Source organism: Grampus griseus (genome assembly GCF_964374135.1).
Source record: "Grampus griseus genome assembly, chromosome: 13".
NCBI lineage: Eukaryota > Metazoa > Chordata > Mammalia > Artiodactyla > Delphinidae > Grampus > Grampus griseus.
Window position 1 is genome coordinate 7543048 of NC_139007.1, and position 23275 is coordinate 7566322.

Sequence of the window (23275 nt, forward strand, 5' to 3'; positions counted from 1 at the left end):
GGCGACAGTGAACAAATCAGACAAAAATCCCTGCCCTTTAGAGCTTACAGTCTGGCCAAGTGTATTTAGTTGCTTTTCTGATCTTTCCATGGGCACTGCCTGCCTGTCATTCAGATTTTACTTTACACAACACCTTAGTCAGAGGGCTACCCTGAACGCCTAATTCAAAGTAGTCCTGAGTCATTCTTGATTATGATGCCCTTTTTTACCTTACCCTATGGCACTTAACACCGTCTGCTGTTTTATTTGAGGTCGTTTGTTTTATTGTCTGTTTCTCCCCTCTGCACCTCCTCCCCCCATCCCCAAAATGCAAACTGTAGAATGTCAGTGCCTTGGACACTGCCAAGCATGTATGTGTTGGCTTAATTATCGAAAATGACTCTCAGTGGAGTCAGCGTTCTTTGTGGAAAGTGATGGTGGCAGAAATGATCCTCTTTATGATGTGCTGGTGGGAAGGTTGCACGTGAAGCTGACACAGTTTTAGGGGAGTAGAGAGAACTGAGGGAAGGGTCATTGCAACTTCAGACCAGAGAAGAGTTTAGTTCCTGGCTGTTGACTTTGCCTGTAATGCAGACGGCTCACTGTCAGGTCACTTTACTAGACAGGGTGAGTGTTGAACGAACAGAGGCGACACATGTGGTTAAACACGTAACACAACCACTGAGCCTGCAGGGGGTATATAAACAGCTTAGTGTTCAGGGTACTTTTCTCTCCAACTGATACTTTTAATAACCCACCGTAGGGAAGTTTTTTTTAAAATAGGGAAAAAAGATAAAACCACCTTTATAATACTGGAAAGTACTTAGCCAAACTGTAGAAGGTATTTTTAAAAAGTAGTATCTGTAGCTGTTATCGCAAAAAGTTCCTAGCAAATGAATTATCAATAAGTCTTTGCAGTTCTAAGAGGATTGGTTAATATGGTGCTGATAGCTAAGCTAATTTATGTCTTTTAATGATACATCTTAGAATATCTAATATATGGGCGTTGTCATTTAAAAAGGTGTTTTGCTGCTCTGGAGATTCTGGTGCAGTAGCTGGTAGGCTGCATGGAAATGTATGCACTAGCCCTTGGGAAGGCCCAGCGGTGCCCACACCCACACAGGAGTTCTGTAGAGACGAGATATTTATTTGTGTTAGAGCTGGTAAGGGCATAAGCAGCTGCGAGCTGAGTGCGATGAGACCATCTGTAAGTGGTGCCGGGGTGAAGCCCCACGGCTCCCGACCAGAAGCTCTGCCAGGTGTAAGGTGTTGGGAGCAGCTGTCTTTAATCGGGAACAGTGCACCTGGAACTCACAGTGAGTGTGCACATCCAGCGATGCAGGCAGCCTTCTCTATCCATTACCTAGACCTGCAGGAAATACTTTGCAGCTTTTGTTTTTGTCTCTGACTTTGGAACTGGAGCAGTAGTTTTTCATACACAGTAGTCTGTTCATTGGTTGTTGGTAAAACACCTGATAACTTGTACACTCTGTTTGGTGGCCATGAAAGTTTTTTCTCACATCCTTCCCCGCGTAGCCTCCCTAAGCTGAGGGCCCACATTTCTCCGGCAGACCATGAGACAGGAGCTTGTGGTTACCTACCTTTGCCCTGGTTTAAGAAGATATAAAGCTGGAAGTGAAGTGTTGAAAGACAGCATCACATATTCTGAAGCAGCCACAGGCAAGCACCAAGGATAGAGGATATCAGGAGAGAAGGAAAATAGGCCAGCTTGGATTGGACGGTAATGGGCGGGGAGTTGCAGCAGAAGGGGAGAGGCAATCGGAGTGGAGTTTGTAGTAGAGAGGCGAGAGTGCTTTTAGTGACTGTAGTGGCAAGACAGCATTTCAGCTCACTGTGCCTTGTCTGAATGAGCACAGTCTCCAAACCCTTACACATCAAGGTGATTCTTAGATTCTGCCATTAACTAATAAAAGTAAAAAAATTAGAACATGGGTTTACTGCATAAATGGCAGTTGTTAATTGGGGTTGTGTTGGTTGTGCTAACATTAAATTATATCTTTGGATGGATTTCTTACCCAATTACTAGAATACTTGTAACATGAGTTAGACATACGAAGTATGAAATAATGTTATCTCCTAATAATATATAAATAACATTCTGAAATAAAGTAACTATAAAGTATCAGTTCTGTTCTTTGCTAACAATGTTTTCACTTTATTAACAGATATTTTACTTTATCAAAACCAAGAACTTTAAATAGACAGACACCCTCTGTGTTTGAGAATTGAGTGAGTGGTTTCTGACGCTCAATTTCAGTTTCCGCTGTAGACTTAATGCATCATCTTAAGGCAGACAATGAAAGGATGAAAACCTCTAGGTTTCTTGTGATTTAGTCATAAATTGCTGTAATTTCTAGAGAGTTCCCAACCTGGCTATGAAGGAAATCTTGAAATAGTGTAAGGTATCTGATAAAGCAGGCTGACGTTCACGTGGTACCACTCAAGTGTGTTTGGTAACACTGTGTTCTCTCCTAGTACCTTACGGTGCGATGAAACGTAAAACTACCAGCTTCCGAGATATTAGTAAAGAAAGAGAGTAGGAAGAGTCAGGTTATAATAGTAACATTAAAATCTCAAATGTTGGGCTTCCCTGGTGGCGCAGTGGTTGAGAGTCCGCCTGCCGATGCAGGGGACATGGGTTCGTGCCCCGGTCCGGGAAGATCCCACATGCCCCGCGGAGCGGCTGGGCCCGTAAGCCATGGCCGCTGAGCCTGCGAGTCTGGAGCCTGTGCTCCGCAACGGGAGAGGCCACAACAGTGAGAGGCCCGCGTACCGCAAAGAAAAAAAAAAACTCAAATGTTTATATTTTTTTATTTTTACAGTTTACAAAGCACTGTTGTAATACTTATCTTATTACCCTCACTTATTCATCCTCTAATGTTCTTCCGTTCTTCAGCCACGTTCAGTCTGCTGATGAGCCCATCACAGGCATTCTTCATTTCTGTTGCATGTTTTTGATGTGTACCATTGTTTTATTCTTTCTTGAAATTTCCATTTGTCTATTTACGTTACCCGTCTGTTCTTGCATTCCGTCTACTTTTTCCATTAGAGCCCTTAGCATATTAAACATAGTTCTTTTCAATTCAGTCTGATAATTCCCACATCCCTGCTATATCGGAATCTGGTTCTGATGCTCATTCTGTCTCTTCAAACTGTGTTTTTTGCCTTTCTGTACACCTTGAAATTTTCTGTTGAGGCTGAACATAATGTACTGGCAAAGGAACTCCAGTAAATAAGCCTGTAGTAACGTGGCAGTGGGGTGTGAGGGCGGGGCAGCGTTCGGGAGTCCTGTGATTAGGTCTTGTCTTTTGCTGAGACTGTGTCCCTGGGCTGTGAGCTCTACAAGTGCCTCTGCCCTTCCCCACCATAGGTGGGACAGGATGGCCTGGGTGGGCGGGGACGGTGTGCTGAAGTTGGCTATTTCCCTTCCCCAAGTAACAAAGTTTGTTTATGCAGCTGTCTTAGCCGTGAATTGCCTAGATGGTGATAACAGTCCTTTCTTTCCTCCTGGTGTAGGGAGGATGCCTCCACGTGGGAGATTTATTTCCCGCTTAAGGCGGACAGAGGAGGGTCAGAGTGTTTCGGGCTTTTTCTTAATATCTTTTAAGAAACTATCATTTTTTTCCCCAATTAATATCTTTTTTTTTCCCTCAGGCAGCTTTGATTTAGAATAATCAATATGTCACTGAGGCATATTTTCGGGTAGCCTGTCCTGGGCCCCAGCACTACCCTGGTGTTGGTTTCTGCTCTAGTGAGTTATAATTCTCTGTATTCTCCTGTCTTCTCCAGTTTGGGGCAAGGCTTGGGGAGCGGCTGTGGTTTGCCTGTGACATTACTTCTCTAATGGATCTAAGAAGAGTTGATTTTTCAGTTTTTTACTTGTTGTTAGGATGGAGTGATGACTTTCCAGCTGCTCACATGCTAGACCAAAAACTAGCCTGGGTATATTTATCTTAGTTATTGTTTTAGTAGTCATAAGGTCAATATGACAATTATTCCTTTTTTACTAACCAAAAATTGAGGCCCAGGGACAAGGCCAGCTACATAATTTGCAGGGCCACTGCAAACTGAAAATTAGAGGCCCCTTGTTCAAAAACAAGAAAAAAGTACCATTAAAGGTACTAAAATATAAAGCTCTTTTTTTTTTTTTGATGTGGACCATTTTTAAAGTCTTTATTGAATTTGTTGCAATATTGCTCTGTTTTATGTTTTGTTTTTTTGGCCACGAGGCATGTAGGATCTTAGCTCCCTGACCAGGGATCGAACCTGCATTCCCTGCATTGGAAGGTGAAGTCTTAACCACTGGACCGCCAGGGAGTCCCTATAAAGCCTTTTTGTTCTTCTGCAGTCTCTCCACTTGTCTCTCAAAGTTGATTTGCTTTTAATGGTAGAAAAATTAACATCATTAACATGAATTTTATTACTCATTTTTATATTCTACAGTGAAAGTCTTCATTGCAAACACAAGAGCACATAGATGTGGAATCATCTAAATTACACAATTTGTGTTTCTTAGCGTGTACATGCCCATGAATTTTGCTCTTAGGCGGGAACGGTGGGCACTGGTTCCCTAGGCCAGGGATTGTGGGTCCTTGGACTCTTTAAATAGAAATTGATAAGAAGCCAGACGAGCGATTCAGGCAAGGCTTTACTGGGAGCCCAGGGAGCAGAACCAGGAAGCAGGTGCCCTGGCTCGTGCCCTGAGGGGTGGCGAGCGGGTCCCTTAAATGGGGCGAGGGTAGGGGCGGGTCAGTGGGTCGGGCAGGAGCGGGGGCTCAGGCGGTCTGCCCACCCCTGGTGGCGCTGTGTGCAGGGCTCACGCGCAGAACCTGCTCTTGCTCCCAGCTCCTCAGAAATGGCGGTTGCTTTGTGGCCTCTTTGTATCTTACTGGTCGTAACTGCCCCAGCTGCACATGCACACAGTTATTTTTAGTCCCGTGCTGTCATGTCTTCCCTGTAAGTGGTCTGCTGAGTACTAGGCGAGGAAGGTGTTCTGGGTCTTTCCTGGGCCTTAGGATCATGCCCCTGCTGCCTTGTGTGTTGGGAAGAGAAGGCGTGGCCCGCTAGGGCGTCAGCCCCACCTCGCAGTGTACCTCTTGCCCTCGTCCTGCACCGGGGTCTGTGCTCACGGAGCATCGTGGGCCCTGGTCCACTGGATGAAGCGGGCAGCGAGGCACCAACCGAGGGGACACCCGCAGCTTCTCTGGAGCGTCAGCTTACCTTCCCTTGGCCCTTTGCATTTACAAGGTCAAGTTCAAAGATAAAATGAAGAATTTCCAGATGTAATTGCAGAGTATTAAACCTCTGTGGGCTCTGGGGGCTGTGCAGCCTATGCCTGTGAAGTGACCCTTATCAGAGGTGTCAAGTGACCTGTTGAAGTTTCCCATACAGACTGGGTTTAAAATTGGGCTGTTTTTCCTTTCCTCCCTCCCTCCCACCCTCCCTCTCTCCCTCTCTCCCTCCCTCTCTCCCTCCCACCCTCCCTCCCTCCCTCCCTTCCTTTCTTTCTTTCCAAACCCTGGTGTCGAGGGCTGACATTCAGCAGGTCGCAGTGAGGGAGAGCCCGACCCAGAAGCAGGCCGGCCGAACGCTTTAGCACCAGGTCCTGGGAATGTGCGTGTGTGACGGGCAGGCAGTGGCCCCCTCTCAGCGGCGCCCCATTTAATTGTTTTCTTTCTTTCATACTTTTGCTAACAAGTAAGTGGTGAATTATTAAAAAACTGCCTTCTTTTTCCTTCTCTGCAAACCTCCAGACTACTGTGTAGACAAGGGTAAGAAATTGGGGTGGGTATTCGCAACTGGGTCCTCCTAAGAGTGAAACCGGAAGTTGGAATCACAAGCACTGAGTGGGGTTGTCCCGAGCAGACTGGGGCGTCCGGCCGCCTTGCCACCCTAGGGCCATGTGTCTCAGAGGACACCTCTCAGACGCGTGCGGAGCCCCAGCCTGCTGCTCCTCTGAGCTTTTACTCCATTACTGCGCCGCTCCACACGGAACTGGAATTATGTTTGTGTCCGTTTGCTTGACCAGAATATACGCCTCTTAAGCTTAGCAACCACGTCCTAACTCATCCTTGTGTCTCTAGTGCTTACACTTCTGGCGCGTATTTATGAAAGGCACCCTCACAACCACGAGCAGCTGCCGGTTTGGAAGCACCGGTTATGTGCCAGCCGCTGTGAGAAGGACTCTGTATATTATTTTAACCTTCACAAAAATTCTGCACAGTATTCTTTTAAGGGAGCTTGCCCATGTAGGCACTCGATGTTTGTGCTGAGCGGTGAGAAACTTTGCAGGCCCGATGTGTGAAGCATGTAGGCCACTCTTTGAGAAGCTGTCCCTAAGTCAGGACCCAGGAGTTTAGAGAGAGGCAAATGTCCAGATCTTCAGAAGGAAAATGTAAGTGGGTCATGAATGCTTGTATCATTGTCTTGGCATGAATTCTATGCAGAACTCAAATGGAATTTTCTTTCTAATGACTTAGTCTTTTTTTCAAAGTGTTAGCAACATTCATTAGTCCCTGCATGGGTTCCCTAAGAACAGTTCCTGTCAGACTAAGCTTAGGTTCCCAGATCTCCTTCTGGTCCAGAGGTAGGCAGCTGGGCCTGGTGAGCAGGCTGTGGGTGGACTGAACGCCGGATGGACAGCTGTGCCCGGAGAAGTGCAGGGAGCAGAAGTGAAGTCAGTGTCGAGGGAGCTTGCTGCGTTCCGCAGGGCTCAATCCTGGACTTCGCTCTCTTCTGCGTTTTTATTCACTCAGCGTATCATTGTCATATTGTTTGCATTTTCAGATGACCAGGCAACAAAGGTTAGTTAAGCCATTGCACGATAGAATTTAGTCCCTCGGAAACTCTTAGATACAAAATACTGACAAATTGGGTAACAGTAAGATTCTGAAGTAAAGGCACCGGCACCTCAACTGCCCTGAATATGATAGCACAGAAGAAAACGTCAGGGACTTTTAGATGGCGGAGGGCCTGGTGTGAGCGCGTGGTCTGCTGTGGCTGCTGGGAGTTGGTGCCCCATCTGTTCACTCCTCATTTCTCTGCTGCATGGCGGTGTCCAGAGACTAGGTAAGCGGGTAGATGTTACAGGCTGCCTGAGGAGGAAACTTTCTCATCTTCAGATTGTCTGAATATACAGTGTGCTGTGTCATCATGTCCAGTGATTCCATAACGCCGGGGGATTTTCTTACCCAGAGTGGCCCTGTATGTGACATGTCCCAGTGGTGCTTCACGCGCCATGTAATGAGTTGAATAAATGTCATCTGAGGCTCCTTTGTGTTCTCAAATTTATATAAATCTTTGCTGCTTCTCCAGCCCAGGGACATACTGTTTGGGGTTGTAGTGTCCCTAGACCATGAGAGCCATTTACTGAAAGATGTCCATGTGGCTGGGGAAATCAAATGTAGATTACAGTTCGAAATCGAACTCTAAAAATACGACTTAAGAAAGAATATTAAATTCAAAACCAGTGTAATGAGAGGTTTAATGGAGAAAAGATCCATATGTATATTATAAAGAATGGTTAAAAAGAAAAAGGGAAACTTTAACAAGATTCTAAATAAGTAAAACAGGAAGATTTGGGGAATAACCAAGAGTTGCGTGCAAGATTAATTCTCAGGTTGTATATAATTTGGTTGTGAAAGCACACGCATACAAACATGGTAATTATAACTATCAAAATATAGTAGGAATGTGGGACTTCCCTGGCCGTCCATGCTTCCACTGCAGGGGCCGCGGGTTCGATCACTGGGCGGGGAGCTAAGATCCCGCGTGCTGTGTGGTGCTGCCAAAAAAAAAGATAGCAACTTGAACACCTGTATTTAGCTCAGCTGTTTCCCCAAACCTCTTAAATCTACAGTAAAGGAATTTTTAAAAATATTAGGAACGTAAGACAGTGATTTGTATTAATTATTGATATGCCATTGAACGGCTTCAATGGGTGAACAACATGGATGACACAGTCTGACTTCTGTTTCTACTTTAGAGTAGAATATATGATGATGTACAACCCAACACCTTTGAGTAACTCGTCATTCATAAAGTTTTACTAAAATCTGTAGTAAAGGTGAAATCCCACCATTAGTATTTCAGAAGGCACCCGGACGAGGTAGTATTCTGGGAACTGTGTGTTGTTGAGTAGCTGTTAGAGAATGTTTCAGGTTTCAGGCTGTGATGGGGCGGCGGGTTCGTGTTCATTTTCCTGGGCGTTGCTCTGCTCGTGTCGTGGCCGCACACCCTGCCCCGCAGTGGCAGTGGTCATCTCCTTTCTCAGGGCTGTTCCTGCGCACTGCCCCGCGAGGAGTAGCTTTGTTTTTGCGACCTGCCTTGAAAATTCGTCCAATTCCTAGCTCTGGTGGGCCGTTTGGGTCCTTGTGTAACGTGGCTCAGCTTACTTTTTCAGCTTTACCTTTTATTCCTGACACTAGACCTCCAGATTAGGCAGGTGGGTGCGCCGTCTTTTCCACACTCGGTTTTCTTCCCAGGGTGCCTTTACTAGCTCCTACCTTTTAGACTCCTTCCTGTCTTCCCTGCAGACCTCCCTGCCTTTGTATCACTTTAATATCCTTAACTTTAAAATGAGAGAATTAAACAATATGTTTTGTCTCATCTAGTTGTATGAGTCTATGAATGTTAAAGGAAACTGATTATAGACAAACTAGTTAAGGCATAATTTATGATGTAGTCAGTTTTTAAAGAAAAATTCTAATAATTACGTCTAGACTTTAAAAAGTTGTCTTACATATTAACACTATTATTTACGTTAATTGGTCAACTGAAGAATAGTGAATCACATTCTAGAGGCTCAGCTGTTATTTCTGTTGTTTAAAGGCTTAGGAAATGCTGGTTAATGTAGGAGTTGGAAACTAAGTGTTTTTGATTCAGTTACATTATGTGATGTAGTTTTATGAGTTACGAAAGGATTGGCCAGTGAAGTTTCTGCTAATACAGGTTTTAATAATTTGAATGAGACATTTGCTCGGTATGAATCTAAGGAAATTACATCTTTATAAAATTGCTTTATCTAAGCAGACCTGGGTTCTTGCTTGTTAGGAAAGTTTGTTTAATAAATTATAAATTGCCTAATTTTACCCATTGACAGCTGGCTGCATTCTTCACTTATTAAAAGGCAAATTCCATATGTGATGTTTTCAGTAGCAGGAGAATTTGAAGTGGAATGATTCTGTACATACTGCTTGAATATCAAAAGGGTGACAGTTACATGAGGGAAAATGTGCCTCTCAAGGTCTTGACTTACTGTTCTGACACCGTGTTCTGTGTCTGCCCCAAAACCTAACAAGACAATAGCATTTTCATTCTTAAGTCTTCTAAAATTTGGCTTTATATGATAGCTGTATTTCAAATATCTCAATTTTATCTTTATTCTTTGCAAAGTACAATGGAATTGGTACACTATAGAGCAGAAGGTCAAATTAATAGTTTGTGTATTAATATTTTTGCTTGAGGTTTACTGTTTTTATATCCTGAAAATATGTGATAAATAGGACTGCTTGTGTTACAAGCAAGTCTGGTAGAAATCAGGTGTGTTCATTTCAAAAGAGCTTGCTCAGGAAGGCATAACCTGTTACACACCTGTTTGTTTATTACACAATGTGTTTAACTGGAATACATTGTGGGAATCTACTTGTAGTTCTTCTCTGACATTAACCTGGTTCCATATGTGTATATTCTTACATACATAAAGATAGGGAGTGACAACTATGTTTAGCTGTAGAAACTAAGTAGACTTCAGAGTAGCCATTAGACAGGGTTTCCAGGATGAACTCAGGGCGCATCTCTTTTCTTGATAAATCCAGGGTGTTTAAAGACTGTCACAGGCGGATTTAGAGGATTTTATTTTAGAGTTTTTTTGAACCTCCATAATGGTATTATATAAACACAGATTTTTTTGAATTTCCTGGCTCTATATTTTTAGATATTATTACTCAACTAAGGCTAGGAAGGCTATTCCTGTCATGTTACACAAAGATCTATGAAAATAATTATAAATATGGCTGAGAATTAAATTTCAGTTATTGGAAAGTCACTCAAAGAAATTGAATAGAAAATTAAAATCTTTTTATGGATATTGAACTCTAAAAGGTATTATTATAAGCATTATTCTGACTAGAATTTCAGGAAGATGCCTTACCTATGTAGTTTAGTGCCGTGGTACATGTCCTTCAATTTTTTAATATGTTTTAAAATACAAACAATGAGGTTACTTTCTTATGTTCACATTGACGGGCAAAGAAGAGTATCATCTGAATTCAGTCTTTGTAGTTCTCACCAATGCATATAAGGCAGTACTTGGATTACTGTGCAGTTACAGAACGATCTCTAAAATGATCTCCGCCACACACCGATGTGTTCACGATGCTGCCTCAGCAGGATTTGAGGTTGAAGGGTTACAAAACAGTTTTTAAAGTGATCAACTATTTTGCCATTTTGATTTGTGGGACAGCCTATGAGATGCCAGCTGTAAGGGTCACTCGTGTCTGAATTATTGAAATCCATGTAGAGCAGCTCTATTTGGAGTGGTCGGTAAGGTTTAGGGCATAGACGTTGCTCACTCAAGTGAGCTGACCCACTGTAGCAGCAAAGGAGCAGACCATCTCTAGAACAGTGTTTCTCAGCCCATGACTCTGGTAAGAAATTTGTTTTACATTATGGTCCAGCTTTCATGTGCTCACATATGTGCACAAATGTGCAAAACAGTTCATGAGTACTTACCTTTACTTTGTGCAGTGTGCTCTGTTTTATGTTCTATTTCATTTTTTTAATACCAAAAAAAAAATCTAGTTGTTATACATAAAAGGGGCTTCAAGAACCCACTGGCAGGCCGCATCTGTGGTTTGATGAACTCTGTGTCGGACGTTTCCTTATTCTCGCCTCCATGTTTCTCTTTACCCTGCTCACCTACACACCTGCTCTCTGTTATGCAGTTTCCTGTGGAAATGGTTGACATACACCCGTTTAAAACTATGATGCAGTCGAAATCCAAGGCAGAAGAGAAACTCTTGGGATGCGTGTAGGTGTGTGATGTCTGGAAGGAAAGATACTTTCCAGATTGTTTGCAGCGGCGCTGAGGGTGGGAGCCCAGCTTATGAGCGGGCCTCGGTGTTACTTGATTTGGCGTTTTCTCCCCTTTCCAAACGTTGGGGGGCGGGTAAGTTCATACTCAGTAACGTTTTCAAAGGTAGTTCTCTAATTGAGTGGGAGGATAACTCATAACCAGAATTTGAATTTTTAAAAAGAAATCATTTTAGCCTGAAGAGGTTCTGTATTCTTAGACTGTAGAAAGTGAGTAGGAAGGAATCCGTCTCAGGTTTGTTCTGTGCTTCTTTGCATGGAAGAAGATTCAGTAAAATATTATACCAAAGAAATCAATCTGAATTGAGGGACAGAAAATAAATTTTAGTTACTCTGTCCCCATTTGGCATATAATATCTGACCTCAGTTAATAATGCAGAATGAATGAGTTTGCCCATATGATCTAAGTTTATTTTCAACTTTAAGGCTTTCTGATTTTAAGTTAAGTCAGGGATTAGATTTTTAAGTGCCAACTAAACATGTGACACTTGCATATATAATATACAGAGTACTGCAAGGAGTGTGACCAGGGAAGGCCTGCCCCGGGAGGGTTTTAAGTTTGTGCGCTCTCTCGTGGCCATTTAATCCCCCATTTCTCTTGCAGATTTAAGTGTTTAGAGTAACATAGGTTGTCCAGTTTAAAAAAAAAAAAGGAAGGAAGGAAGGTCTAGCAGTTTAAGTATTCAGTTGAAAAGATTGCTTACTTTGTTACTACAAACTGTGCTTTCTTTGAAATTATTTTGCTAAAAAGCAAGGTAAGTCTTACCTCTGTTGGAGGTAAGAGAATGCAAAATGAATTATGTTAAACTTCTGAGAATTATATAGTTACAGGCTGATAATTGTGTATTTGAGAAGGTTACTAGAGAATTGATATCTAGGGCTTCCCTAGTGGCACAGTGGTTGAGAGTCCACCTACTGATGCAGGGGACAGGGGTTCGTGCCCCGGTCCGGGAAGATCCCACATGCCGCAGAGTGGCTGGGCCCGTGAGCCATGGCCGCTGAGCCTGCATGTCCGGAGCCTGTGCTCCGCAATGGGAGAGGCCACAACAGTGAGAGGCCCGCATACTGCCCCCCCAAAAAAAAGAATTGATATCTATAATGATTGGTAGGCTAATTAGTTAAAAAGCTGATTCTGAGCAGGAGACAGTAAGTGACCAGAAACAAGTAAGGGGAGATATATATATATGTTCTTAGAAATTTATGCATTTGTACAGCTAACAAAAAATGAACTCATGTAACAGCTGAGCTATGAGTTCTTTAGGTAGTTGAGGAAATGATCTTGTGGGAGTGGTTTGAGAAATAAATGAGCAAATGAATGAATGTTTTATTTTCTTGGCATAAGAGAGGTGGGCTACATATTCAGTGGAATATTACTCAGCCATACCTTAATTTAAAAATACTGTATTGCCGAAAGAAAGCTAACCATCATCTGGGCCTTCAGCAGGCCGTAGTCTTTTTGCAGGTGGAGGGTCCTGCCTCTGTGCTGGTGGCTGCTGGCAGATGAGGGTGCTGGCTGCCGAAGGTGGGGCGGCTGCAGCAGTTTCTTAAAGTGAGGCAGTGATGATGTTTGCCGTGTGGATTGACGCTTCCTTTCAGGAACGGTTTCTCTGTTGCATATGATGCTGTTCGATAGCATTTTACCCACGGTAGAATTTTTTCAAAATTGGAGTTGTTCCTCTCAGACCCTTGTGCTGCTTTATCAACTAAGTTCATGTCATATTCTAAATCCTTTGTTGTCATCCAGCAATCTTCACAGCATCCTCACCAGGAGTAGATTCCATCCCAAGAAACACTTTTCTTTGCTTCTCCGTAAGAAGCAACTCCTCATCTGTGAGAGTTTTATCCTGAGACTGCAGCAATTTAGTTATTGGGTTGGCCAAAAAGTGCCTTCGGTTTTTAAGTAAAAATAAAGGGCACATTTTTCATTTTCACCAAGACTTTATTGAACAGTATAGTCACCTCTTTTTCCCACTACCTTCTGCCATTTTTCAGGCAACTTCCTAATTCCATCTTCCCAAAACTTTTTATCTTTTTGAGCAAAGGACTGTTCCAGATGCCTTTTACAGTCTTCCAGGGAATTGAAATTTTTTCCATTAAGAGAATTTTGTAAAGACCGAAATAACTGGAAATCCGAAGGTGCAATGTCCGGTGACTATGGCAGGTGAATCAGAACTTCCCAGCCAGGCTGTGACAGTTTTTGCCTGGTCATCAAAGAAACATGTAGTCTTGTATTATCCTGATAGAAAACTGCATTTTCTGTTGACTAAATCTGGGTGCTTTTTGTCGAGTGCTGCTTTCAGTTGGTCTAATTGGGAGCAGTACTTGTTGGAATTAATCGTTTGGTTTTCCGGAAGGAGCTCGTAATAGAGGACTCCTTTCCAATCCCACCATATACACAGCATCACCGTCTTTGGATGAAGACTGACCTTTGATGTGGTTGGTGGTGGTTCATTTCCCTTGCCCCACGATCTCTTCCGTTCCACATTGTCGTGCAGTGTCCACTTTTCATCTCCGGTCACAGTTTGTTTTAAAATCGGAACATTTTCATTACGTTTCAGTAGGGAATGGCATGCGGAAATACAGTCACGAAGGTTTTTTTCACTTAACTTACATGGAACCCAAACGTCAAAGTGATGAACATTACCAAGCTGGTGCAGATGATTTTCAGCGCTTGATTTGGATATTTTGAGTATGTCAGCTATCTCCTGCGTGGTATAACGTTGATTGTTCTCAATTAATGTCTCAATTTGATCGCTATCAACTTCAACTGGTCTACCCGACCATGGAGCATCGTCTAGCGAGCAATCTCCAGCACGAAACTTCGCAAACCACTTTTGACACGTTGGATCAGTCACAGCACCTTCTCCATACACTGCACAAATCTTTTATTGTGTTTCATTTGCATTTTTACCTCTCTTGAAATAATAAAGCATAATTTAGAATTTGACATCTTTGATGTCTTTGTTTTAAAAGCACGCTGATATGACAGCTGTCACATACAAGCTAACAAAATTGTTTCGAATGAAGTTAAAGACAACTAAGTGCTACTAGAGACATCTTACAGAAAAAACTGAGTGAACCTTTTGTCCAACACCATGCATCTTCAGGCTCCACTTCTAATTTTAGTTCTCATGCTGTTTTCACCACATCTGCAGTTCCTTCCTCCATGAAGTCTTAAACCCCCCTCCAAGTCATCCATGAGGGTTGGAATCAACTTCTTCAAAACTCCTGTTAATGTTGATGTTTGGACCTCTTCCCATGAATCACGAATGTTCTTAATGGCATCTAGAATGATGAATCCTTTCCCGGTTTTCAAATGACTTTGCTCAGATCCATCAGAGGAATCACTGTCTGTGGCAGCTGTCTCCTTAAAAAATGTATTTCTTAAAGAATAAAACTTGAAAGTCAAAGTGACTCCTTGATCCGCGGGCGGCAGAATAGATGTTATATTACCAGGCGTGAAAACAACATGAATCTCGTTGTCCGTCTCCACCCAAGCTCTGGGGTGACCAGGTGCATTGTCAACGAGCAGTCACATTTTGAAAGGAACCTTGTTTTCTGAGCAGTACATGGCTTAAAACATTCAGTAAACCATGTTGTAAACAGATGTGCTGTCATGCAGGCTTTCTGTTCCATTTAGAGAGCACAGGCAGCACAGATTGAGGATAATTCTTAAGGGCCCTAGGATTTTTGGAACGGTAGATGAGCATTGGCTTCCACCTAAAGTCGCCAGCTGCATTAGCTCCTAACAGGAGAGTCAGCCTGCCCTTTGAAGCTTCACAGCCTGGCAGTGACTTCTCCTCTCCAGCTATGAAAGTCCTAGATGGCATCTTCTTCCAATAGAAGGCTGTTTCGTCTACTTGAAAATCTGTTCACCTTCGTGAATTATCTCAGCCAGATCTTCTGGATAACTTGCTGCAGCTTCTGCATCGCTGCTTCCCCTTGCACTTCGTTGTTATGGAGACGGCTCCTTTCCTTCAGCCTCATGGACTAGCCTCTGCTGGCTTCAGACTTTGCTTCTGCAGCTTCCTCATTTCTCTCAGCCTTTAGGGAGTTAAAGGGAGTTAGAGCCTTGCTCTGGATTAGGCTTTGGCTTAAGGGAATGTTGTGGCTGGTTTGATCTTCTCTCCAGACCATTGAAACTTTCTCCACAATAGCACTAAGACTATTCGATTTTAACTTCCTTCAAGAACTTTTGTTCCGCATTCACAACTTGGCTGTTTGGTGCAGAAAGCCTACTTGTGGCCAGTCTGGGCTTTTAACGTGGCTTCCTCGCTAAGCTTAATCATTTCTAGCTTTTGATTTAAAGTGAGAGACATGCGACTGTTCCTTTTCTTGAACACTTGGAGACCCCTGTAGGGTTACTCATTGGCCTAATTTCTGTATTGTGTCTCAGGGACTAGGGAGGTCCAAGGAGAGGGAGGAAGATGGAGAACCACTGGTGGGTAGAGCAGTCAGAACACACACAATGTTTATTGATTAAGTTTGCAGTCTTATATGGGTGTGGTTCGTGGCTCCCCCATAACAATTACTGAGTAACATCAAAGATCACTGATCACAGAGCACCGTAGCAAATACGAAAAGTTTGAAATATTGTGAGAATTGCCAAAATGTGACACAGAAACACAAAGTGAGCAAATGCTGTTGGAAGAATGCTCCACGCAGGTCGCCACAGAGTTTCAGTTTGTAAGCAGCATGATATCTGTGAAGCACAGTAAAGGGAAGAGCGGTAAAACGAGGTCTGCCTGCACATCAGATCAGGTTCCATTAGTGCCGGTGGCCTCTGCTCTGCTCGCGAGGACCCGGGGCCTGCCCGGCAGCAGCAGCGAGCAAGTATAATACACTATTATAATACTATAATAGTGTGGAATGTTCACGTGAAGGAGTTAAATGCTTAGGAACAAGCATTAAGATTAAATTTCTACATTCACTGTTTTGGGGTCCTCGTGTCCGGTTTATCAGTTCAAGTTCAATGATTGTGTTTAAGTTTATGGTAATGAATGCTGTAAGCTTTATCACACTATGCTTCTTCATAGGCTACATTACACTAACTTTATCAAAACTATGCCCAATTGGGGCTTAAAAGTCTTGTTCAGTTTATTTGAAAAAAAATAATAAATCTGATTATTTACTTTAAAGCTGCAGAAGAAAGAAGATCAGCAATTGGAGCCTAAAAAAAGTACCAGCCCTAAAAAAGCTGCAGAGCCCACTGTTGATCTGTTAGGACTCGGTAAGTAGTAAAAAAATACAAGTCATCATTAATTAGAGTTACAAAGCAATTGAAACGTTTACTTGAAACGAATATAATAGCTTTATCATCAGTGTGCCAAAAGATACCTGTTAATTGAATTTGAAAATGGTATGATTAGTTTTTTGAGTTCCCACCAAAAGGGAAATCTTTAATAAGGGAGTTGGTGTCTGTCAGCAGTGCCTTCATGGAAATACAAGTAATGAGTTCCTTGGGGAGAGAGGATAACAAAGTACTCTTCAAAGGCTTGGTGGACTGTGACGTCTCAGCATTTGAAATGTTTTCTCCCCCCACCCCACCCCGCCTTCTCTTCATTTAGTTTTGTTGGAGGGGAGGTCCCTTAGCAAAATAATTATGGTGTAGCCTTATTATAACATGTGCTATTTTAAAGGACACTTTAATTTTGGTTAGCTGAAGCAACATGCTTTATACCTAGATCTAGTGGCTAGATTCATTTTATGTGTCTGATGACAATAAGAATGTCTGTGCTCATTTTAATGTCATATTTATTCTTATGGCCGACAGATAGATGTTGTCTGCCTGGTGAGTAAACAGACTTCCATTCAAGGAGTGCTTGTACTGTCCTTATCTACAAATACTGTCAGCTCTTTTTACATTTTTCTCCTCTTCCTTTTAAAATAGCTTGATAAATGGTTATTTTTAGTAATATCTGAGCCTTCAGCAGTAATTAATTTAGAAATTTCTTTTAGTTTAGGGAAAGATTAATAACAGGAAAACAGTGAAAGATAGTTGGAAGGTAGAGTCGACCTTCATACACTGCTTTTCTAAAAATTGATCTTTGTTCTATTGAGAAAATTGTTTTCTGTCTTAAGAATTACAACTGAATGTTTTTGTCGTACTTAGGAAACTGGTGTATCATGCAGATATACCCCCTACAGATAAACATCTTCTATGGTGGTGAAAATAAGTGGTATATCAGAAATATAAAAATAGGGCTTAGTCCAGGGGCTCTAAATATAATTGTGTTGAATACTAGTTCTCATAATTTCTGTATTTTATTTCCTTTGCTATAAATGAGAAAAAAGACTTACTGCCACGGTACGGAAAGATCCTACTAGGACTCCACGCGCCTTTGTCTCGGCGGCAGCATTTCCTTCCCGGCCGTGAGTGCCTGGTTATCGGTCCATAACTTAGAAACATAAGAGCTGAGCCAGGCCTGGCCCTTACCCTACAGACTCGCTCACTGACCTCGCACCTCCTCCTGAAGTGTCTGCCGTGTGTCTGGGCGCTGTCGTAGGCACTGGGGAGAGAGCTGTGAGGGAAGACAGATGAAAGTACCTGACCCCTGTCTGGGGAAACAGTGAAGAGATAGTTAAGTAAGATACGTCATGGTCATGTTTGCTAAGTGCTGTAGCTAAAAGAGAACGAAAGCAGTGGTGTGATTTTAAGCAGGGTTCAGGGGGTGGGTGTTGGGGGCCCCCTGAGATTACCGTCGGAGGGAAGACCTGAGGAGGCTGGGGCTCCCTGGCCGTGCGCGGTGAGGCCAGGGCGGGTGCAGTGGCCCTGGGCATCCCCGCCGGGAGCGGGCAGGGCCAGGAGGAGGGCCCTGGCGTGGCTGCTGGCGAGTGACCCTGGGACCTGACTAAGGCTGCTACTCTGAGTGTCCTGGAAATGCATTGGAGGATTCAAGCAAAGAAGTACCTCATCCGACTTGGGTTTTTTAGGAGCCCTTACGGCTACCCTGTTGAGAATAGTGTAGCAAGGCGAGGCTGCAGGCTGGTGAGACAGGTGGAAGGGGGTGGTGGCCACGGGAGCTGCGAGAAGTAGCCAGTTCTGGGCCTGCTTTGAGAGAGAGCGCCAGTGGGGTTTGCTGCTGGGTGGAAGTTGTAGGGTGTTTCCCATGGGGAGTGACCCTGTGGGACAGGCGGGCCTGCTAGGCGGTCCCCAGGGGCCGCACGGGCTGGGGCCCGGGGGACAGGTGGCGGAACTGGTCTCAGGTGCCCAGCCCTTGGCGCGGTGCTGCTGCGTAGTTGCGAGCCTGGAGCTCGACCCCTGACCTCGGCAAACGCTTGTTCCTCTCGCTCTCAGTGCTTGGGTCAGCGCGGGCGTCTCTGCCTTCCAGCCGTTCACTGTCACACGATATCTCCGTTTGTCGAGCTCCTGTCCGCGTGTCCCTGCCTTCCACCACCCAGTCTCAGAGTCCCTGGGTTTTAGGGTTTGGGGACGGCAGCACCCCTCTTCTGGTGTCAGTGTCTGGGAGAGTCAGCCGCGCTGGCAGCGGTTCCGCTTCTCTCACTCACGGGCCTGTGATCGGGAAGGCTGCTGTCTTTTTAGACGGGGGAGAGCGTCAGGAACCCGTGTCCTTAGGGGAGAACCGAGGTCCGCTTAGGGCAGGAAGGAGCGGCAGATTAAGGGCGTAGAGAGGGCTTTGTGGGCGATGGGCGATTCTGGATCATGAGCTGGAACAGCTCCAGAGGTGGCAGGGTGGGCGCTAGGGTCAGAAAGAGGGATTGGGGGTCTCGCTGAGGGAGTGTTAGCAGCAGGAGACCGAGAGCCCTACCCAGAGCACATTGCAGCGCTTCCCTCCTGCTGCTTCTCAGTAACCTGAAAGGCACTTCCAGACTTTCAGAGAACAGCACTCCCAAACTGGATCGATAGTTGCTGTCAGCCTTGAGCAGCAGACTGTTTTTCTGCTGCCCAAGGTGAGCGTGGCGCTGTGGTTTTCCCCTGTAAAGTGAGACACAGTGGGGAGGAGGGGCAGGTGCCTGGCAGTCTGATTTATGGTCGTGCAGAAAAGATGGCATATCCCCATGTGAATGAGACCAGAACAGGCGTAAACTGAAAACATTTGCAGAAAATACAGAGAAAATTCCCACAGGGTTAGTTCAGTTACACAGCCATGGCGGGCCAGGATCCCAGGGTTACTGTGCGCTCAGGATCACGTTCAGTGGACTCCTATAGTGTGAGAGTCAAGATCATGTTTTAGAAATTCGAACTTCCCTTTAAACGGCCTTTTGGCAAGTCTTTTTTTTAACCTGTTTTCTTCGGCTCACTTTTCCAGATCTACTCCCCATCCCAAGGTCAAATATAAAATGCTGTCTGTATACTTTCTAGCAGCAAGGGTCAGCAAATTCTTTTCTGAAAAGGGCCAAAGGTTTTTAGCTTTGCAGGCCTTACTCAGCTGTGCCCTGTGATGGGCACGAAGCGTACACGAGTGTGTGGGTGGTGACTGAGGCTGAGCTCTGCTGGACTTGAGGATGTGCTCGATCGTACCTGCAAGGGTGACTTCGCCTTTGGGTGTTAACTCACGTTGGAAGCTTGTAGAAATACTATTTATTCAGTGCTTTACTGTCTGGTATCAGAAGTGGGGTCATCGACTTGGTTATTACCTGCCCTTTGATCTTGGAAATAACCAAGATCTTAGGGCCCCTCTCGACTGAGGCCCAGAATGAACAAGCCCTGGATGCTCCAGACACAGACCCGCTTGCCTAGAATGTGTCCCCCGCTGTGTGAGAAGAGAATTGAAACTGGCTTCCAGGGCCTGTGCTCGCCACGCCCCTACACTGTATGCTCCTGTCTGTCCTCACATGATGAAAACTGACAGACTGCTTAGCAGTTGGTTAGGATAATCCCCCAGGCTTTTTTCTTTCTTTCTTTTTCTAGAAGATCCCATCTGAGATTAGAGTCTTCAGGGGTGAGCACCGGCTCTCAGTGGAAGGCTTGAGCAGCATCGTAAACTGCAGGCTTCAGCTCAGTCTCCCCAGAGGTGGGGAGCCCTCCGCGGGTGTCTGTTCTGTGTGCGCACCGCTGCCGCCTGCTCCCTGCTCAGGAGGCTTTGACCGCAGGCCCATTGGGCACGGGGCGGGGTGTGTGTGTGTGTGACTCGGGGACCTCGAAAGAGCTCACAGAGAATCGACTGTGAGCTTGGTGATGAAAATCATACTGAACTATAGAGATGTATTTAGATAGAGGCTTCCTCAGTTTTTTCTTAATTGAAAAGCTCAAAGGAACATACAGTACAGCTTTGGGCAAGTTTTAAAGTCTTCGCTTCATGCCTCTGTTTCAGGAAATAAAAGCATTAGCTTATCACAGTAGCCAAGTTCAGGTGGGTTGACAATGCTAGTTAAACGTGGTTTTTAGTAAATAACCAGCTTAATTATCTAGTAATATGTATTCCAGTTTTATATAATGAGAGGTGAATATATTACTTTTTTTCCTTAAATTTTTTTGTTTTTATAAGATTTTCTGGACAGAAAACAAACTAAAGGATGAAACACCCACAGAAAACACTCTAGTTACTTTTAAAGCAGAAAACTCCTGCAGGGAGATTTCTGTTTCTCAAAGGCCATACGCTGTCAAGTGAAGCAAGCTAGTGACTGGGCGGACTGAGAGAATGCCAGCCGCGGCCCAGCCCTGGACCCGCCTGCGGCCCAGAGCTGTACACTCGGCGGATCCGGGGCTTGGGGTAGTTGTGTGCCACCCTTGTTTTCCAGGGAGGGAGGAAAAGGGCCGCTCTATCTAGCGTGAGTGCCCGAAGTAATTTTGTAGTCTGTTACGCTTTTCAGCTATGGCTTAAAACCCAATAAAAATGTTTATTTTTTTCTGCTGCCAAGAGTATGGTCCGCAAACGATTATAGACTGTTATTACCCTTTCAAAAAGGAGGTCTCGGGAATTGGTGGTAGTTCTGTGTGATCACACCTGTGGAGGGAGAGCAGGCAGGTGGGGGCCCGTGTCGCTGGGGGAGACCCGGCTGCTGGCAGCTCCCCGCGTGGCCCCGAGTCCGGGCTGGGAGGCAGCCGAGGGCGACAGGCGGGCCAGTGGGAGAACCAGCACGGCAACCCGGGGACGAGGGCGCAGCCCAGCCAGACCTGGGCCGAGAGCAGGAGGGCATCTTCACGGGCCTCCGGGGACCGTGCTGGCCACAGGAAGCAGGCAGGCGACGCTCAGGTGTTGAAGGAGCGAACACGGCTGTGGATGAGGCGCCTCGTGACTGCAGGTGGCTGAGCGTCTGAGCGTGGCTGAGATGGGTGGCGTCTGACAATCGTAGCGGGCGAGCAGTTTGGGGGGCGGCGCGGGGGGCGGTGAGGTCGGGAGCCAGGCTCCTCTTTCCTGCCCACTGTCCCGTCCCCCTCGGAGCCCTGGCCCTAAGCTCAGGCCCCAGCCCCCCGGCCTCAGGACCACGTCCAAACTTCGGTGCAGCAGTTGCTTTTCTCAGGAGGGAAAACTTCTCCCAGAAGGTCCCCCAGTAGAGTTCTCAGGGACCCGCCGGGCCAGAATTGCATCCCGTGGCCTCTCTCCAGGGCGGGCGAGGCCTCTGTGGTGGAGACGGCTCTGCAGGCAGGAAGCCTCTGCGCAGCCCCTGGCCCAGGTGCGTGTCAGCCTGCGACGGCCCTTCAGCGGGGAGCATACTGTACACACGCACATCTTTGCCCCTTTTCCTTCTTCCCCCCACTTTTTTTTTTTTTTTTTTTTAAATAGACAAGGACACTGAAGCTGACAGAAGTTGGCTTCCAAGGCGCGGCTTCTGGACGACAGAACTGGGTTCAAACCCGGTTCTCCCTGACTTCACAGTCCAGTCTCGGCTCGTAGATGAACCGCAGCAAGATGTTTGACTCAAGTAGTAATTAAATTGTCATCTTGTTACTTTAAGAAACACTGAGATAGTGCCTGCCGAGTGCCAGCCACTGTTTTGAGTGTTTACAGACATTTATTCGTTGGATCTTTGCAACAGCCCTGAAATCGGTGAACTACCGTTGTTTTCATTTTACAAATGAAGAAACTGAGGCGCAGAGAGGTTAAGTACGTTGCCCAAAGTCACACCATAGGTAGATTACAGAGTCTGACCCGTGTTCTTAACTGTTAACACTGTGTTGAGCTCTGATAGGAAATTAAATTCCGAGACTGCCAGCTGACACTGTGTCACATAAGACAGACATTAGGCCCATTTGTCCAGGGGACAGCTGGCAGCATCGTGGCACGGGGGAGCCCTGGAGTTAGAGGCGGTACCCTGGGCTCTGGCGTCTTCACCAGGAAGTGAACGCAAGAGCCTGTCCGTGGTTGTTGGCCAGAGCGTAAACGATGGATAGTGTGACATAGGCAGCACAGTACTGTGCACAGAGTGGGGAGCACGTGTCTCTGTGGGGACTTGTCGGGGGCGGGGGTGCCCGGGGCTCCTGCGGGAGGTGCCGGGGAGAGCGGTGGCTGCAGAGAGAGCTGACCTGTCCTATACAGTCTGGCTTCATACTTGCAGAGTTCTTGTCTCTTGAGGCTGTAAAGTGGTACAGAAGTGTTTGAGATATATATCTTATATACATATGAAAGCTGTATATTTATATAATTTTTAAAGAGCAATCAGTTCTACGACGTTTACTTCCGAAACCTTCAGACACTCTCGGTCCGTGTGTGTGTCCCCTGAGAGGTGGCGGCACTGCAGACCCCTCTCAGCGCTGTCGTACCCGTCCACAGGGCACCCCCTGCCCCAAAGTCCCCCAGCTTGCGGGGACCTGTGGCAGGAGGGGCTTGGAAAGGAAGGGGTAAACAGAGCAGGAGGTTCACAGCAAATGTTAAGGCCACTCAGTCATTTCAGTAGATAAGCCTAAAGGCCATCTACTTAGCAGTAAGAAAAGTTAACTAAAAATTAAAAATAAATAATTCCACTTGACTCTCAGCCATCTTTTTGTAAGCTTTTGAAAACAGTTTGAAGCTTGAAAATTTTAATATGCTTCAAATGAATGTCTGTGACTTGAGTTTACAAGGTAACACACGTGGGAGTTTATTTCATTTCATAAGGCAAGTGTGTGTTTTAATATAAAGGAATTCCAAGTAACATTTTTATTAAGGAAAAGGCTTTAAATGGTTTCTTGAGTAGAAAATGAAAAGGGCTCTTTGAGTAACATGAAAACATACAAAGCTTTAAGAAGAAGGAGTTTTGCCGTTAAGGAGAGCATCACTGCATCTCATGGAAGCAGGCTTCT

General features: G+C 45.2%; 1 protein-coding gene across 4 annotated transcripts in view; it reads left to right on the top strand.

Moving 5' to 3' along the window:
• The window catches only part of SMAP1 (small ArfGAP 1), a 150270-nt gene that overhangs the window by 108888 nt on the left and 18107 nt on the right, over nucleotides 1-23275 (top strand). For all 4 annotated transcript variants that reach the window (XM_082669004.1, XM_082669005.1, XM_082669006.1 and 1 more), the window contains one exon: nucleotides 16231-16321. In XM_082669004.1, coding sequence (XP_082525130.1) covers nucleotides 16231-16321 — 91 coding nt within the window. The remainder of the gene's footprint in view (nucleotides 1-16230; nucleotides 16322-23275) is intronic.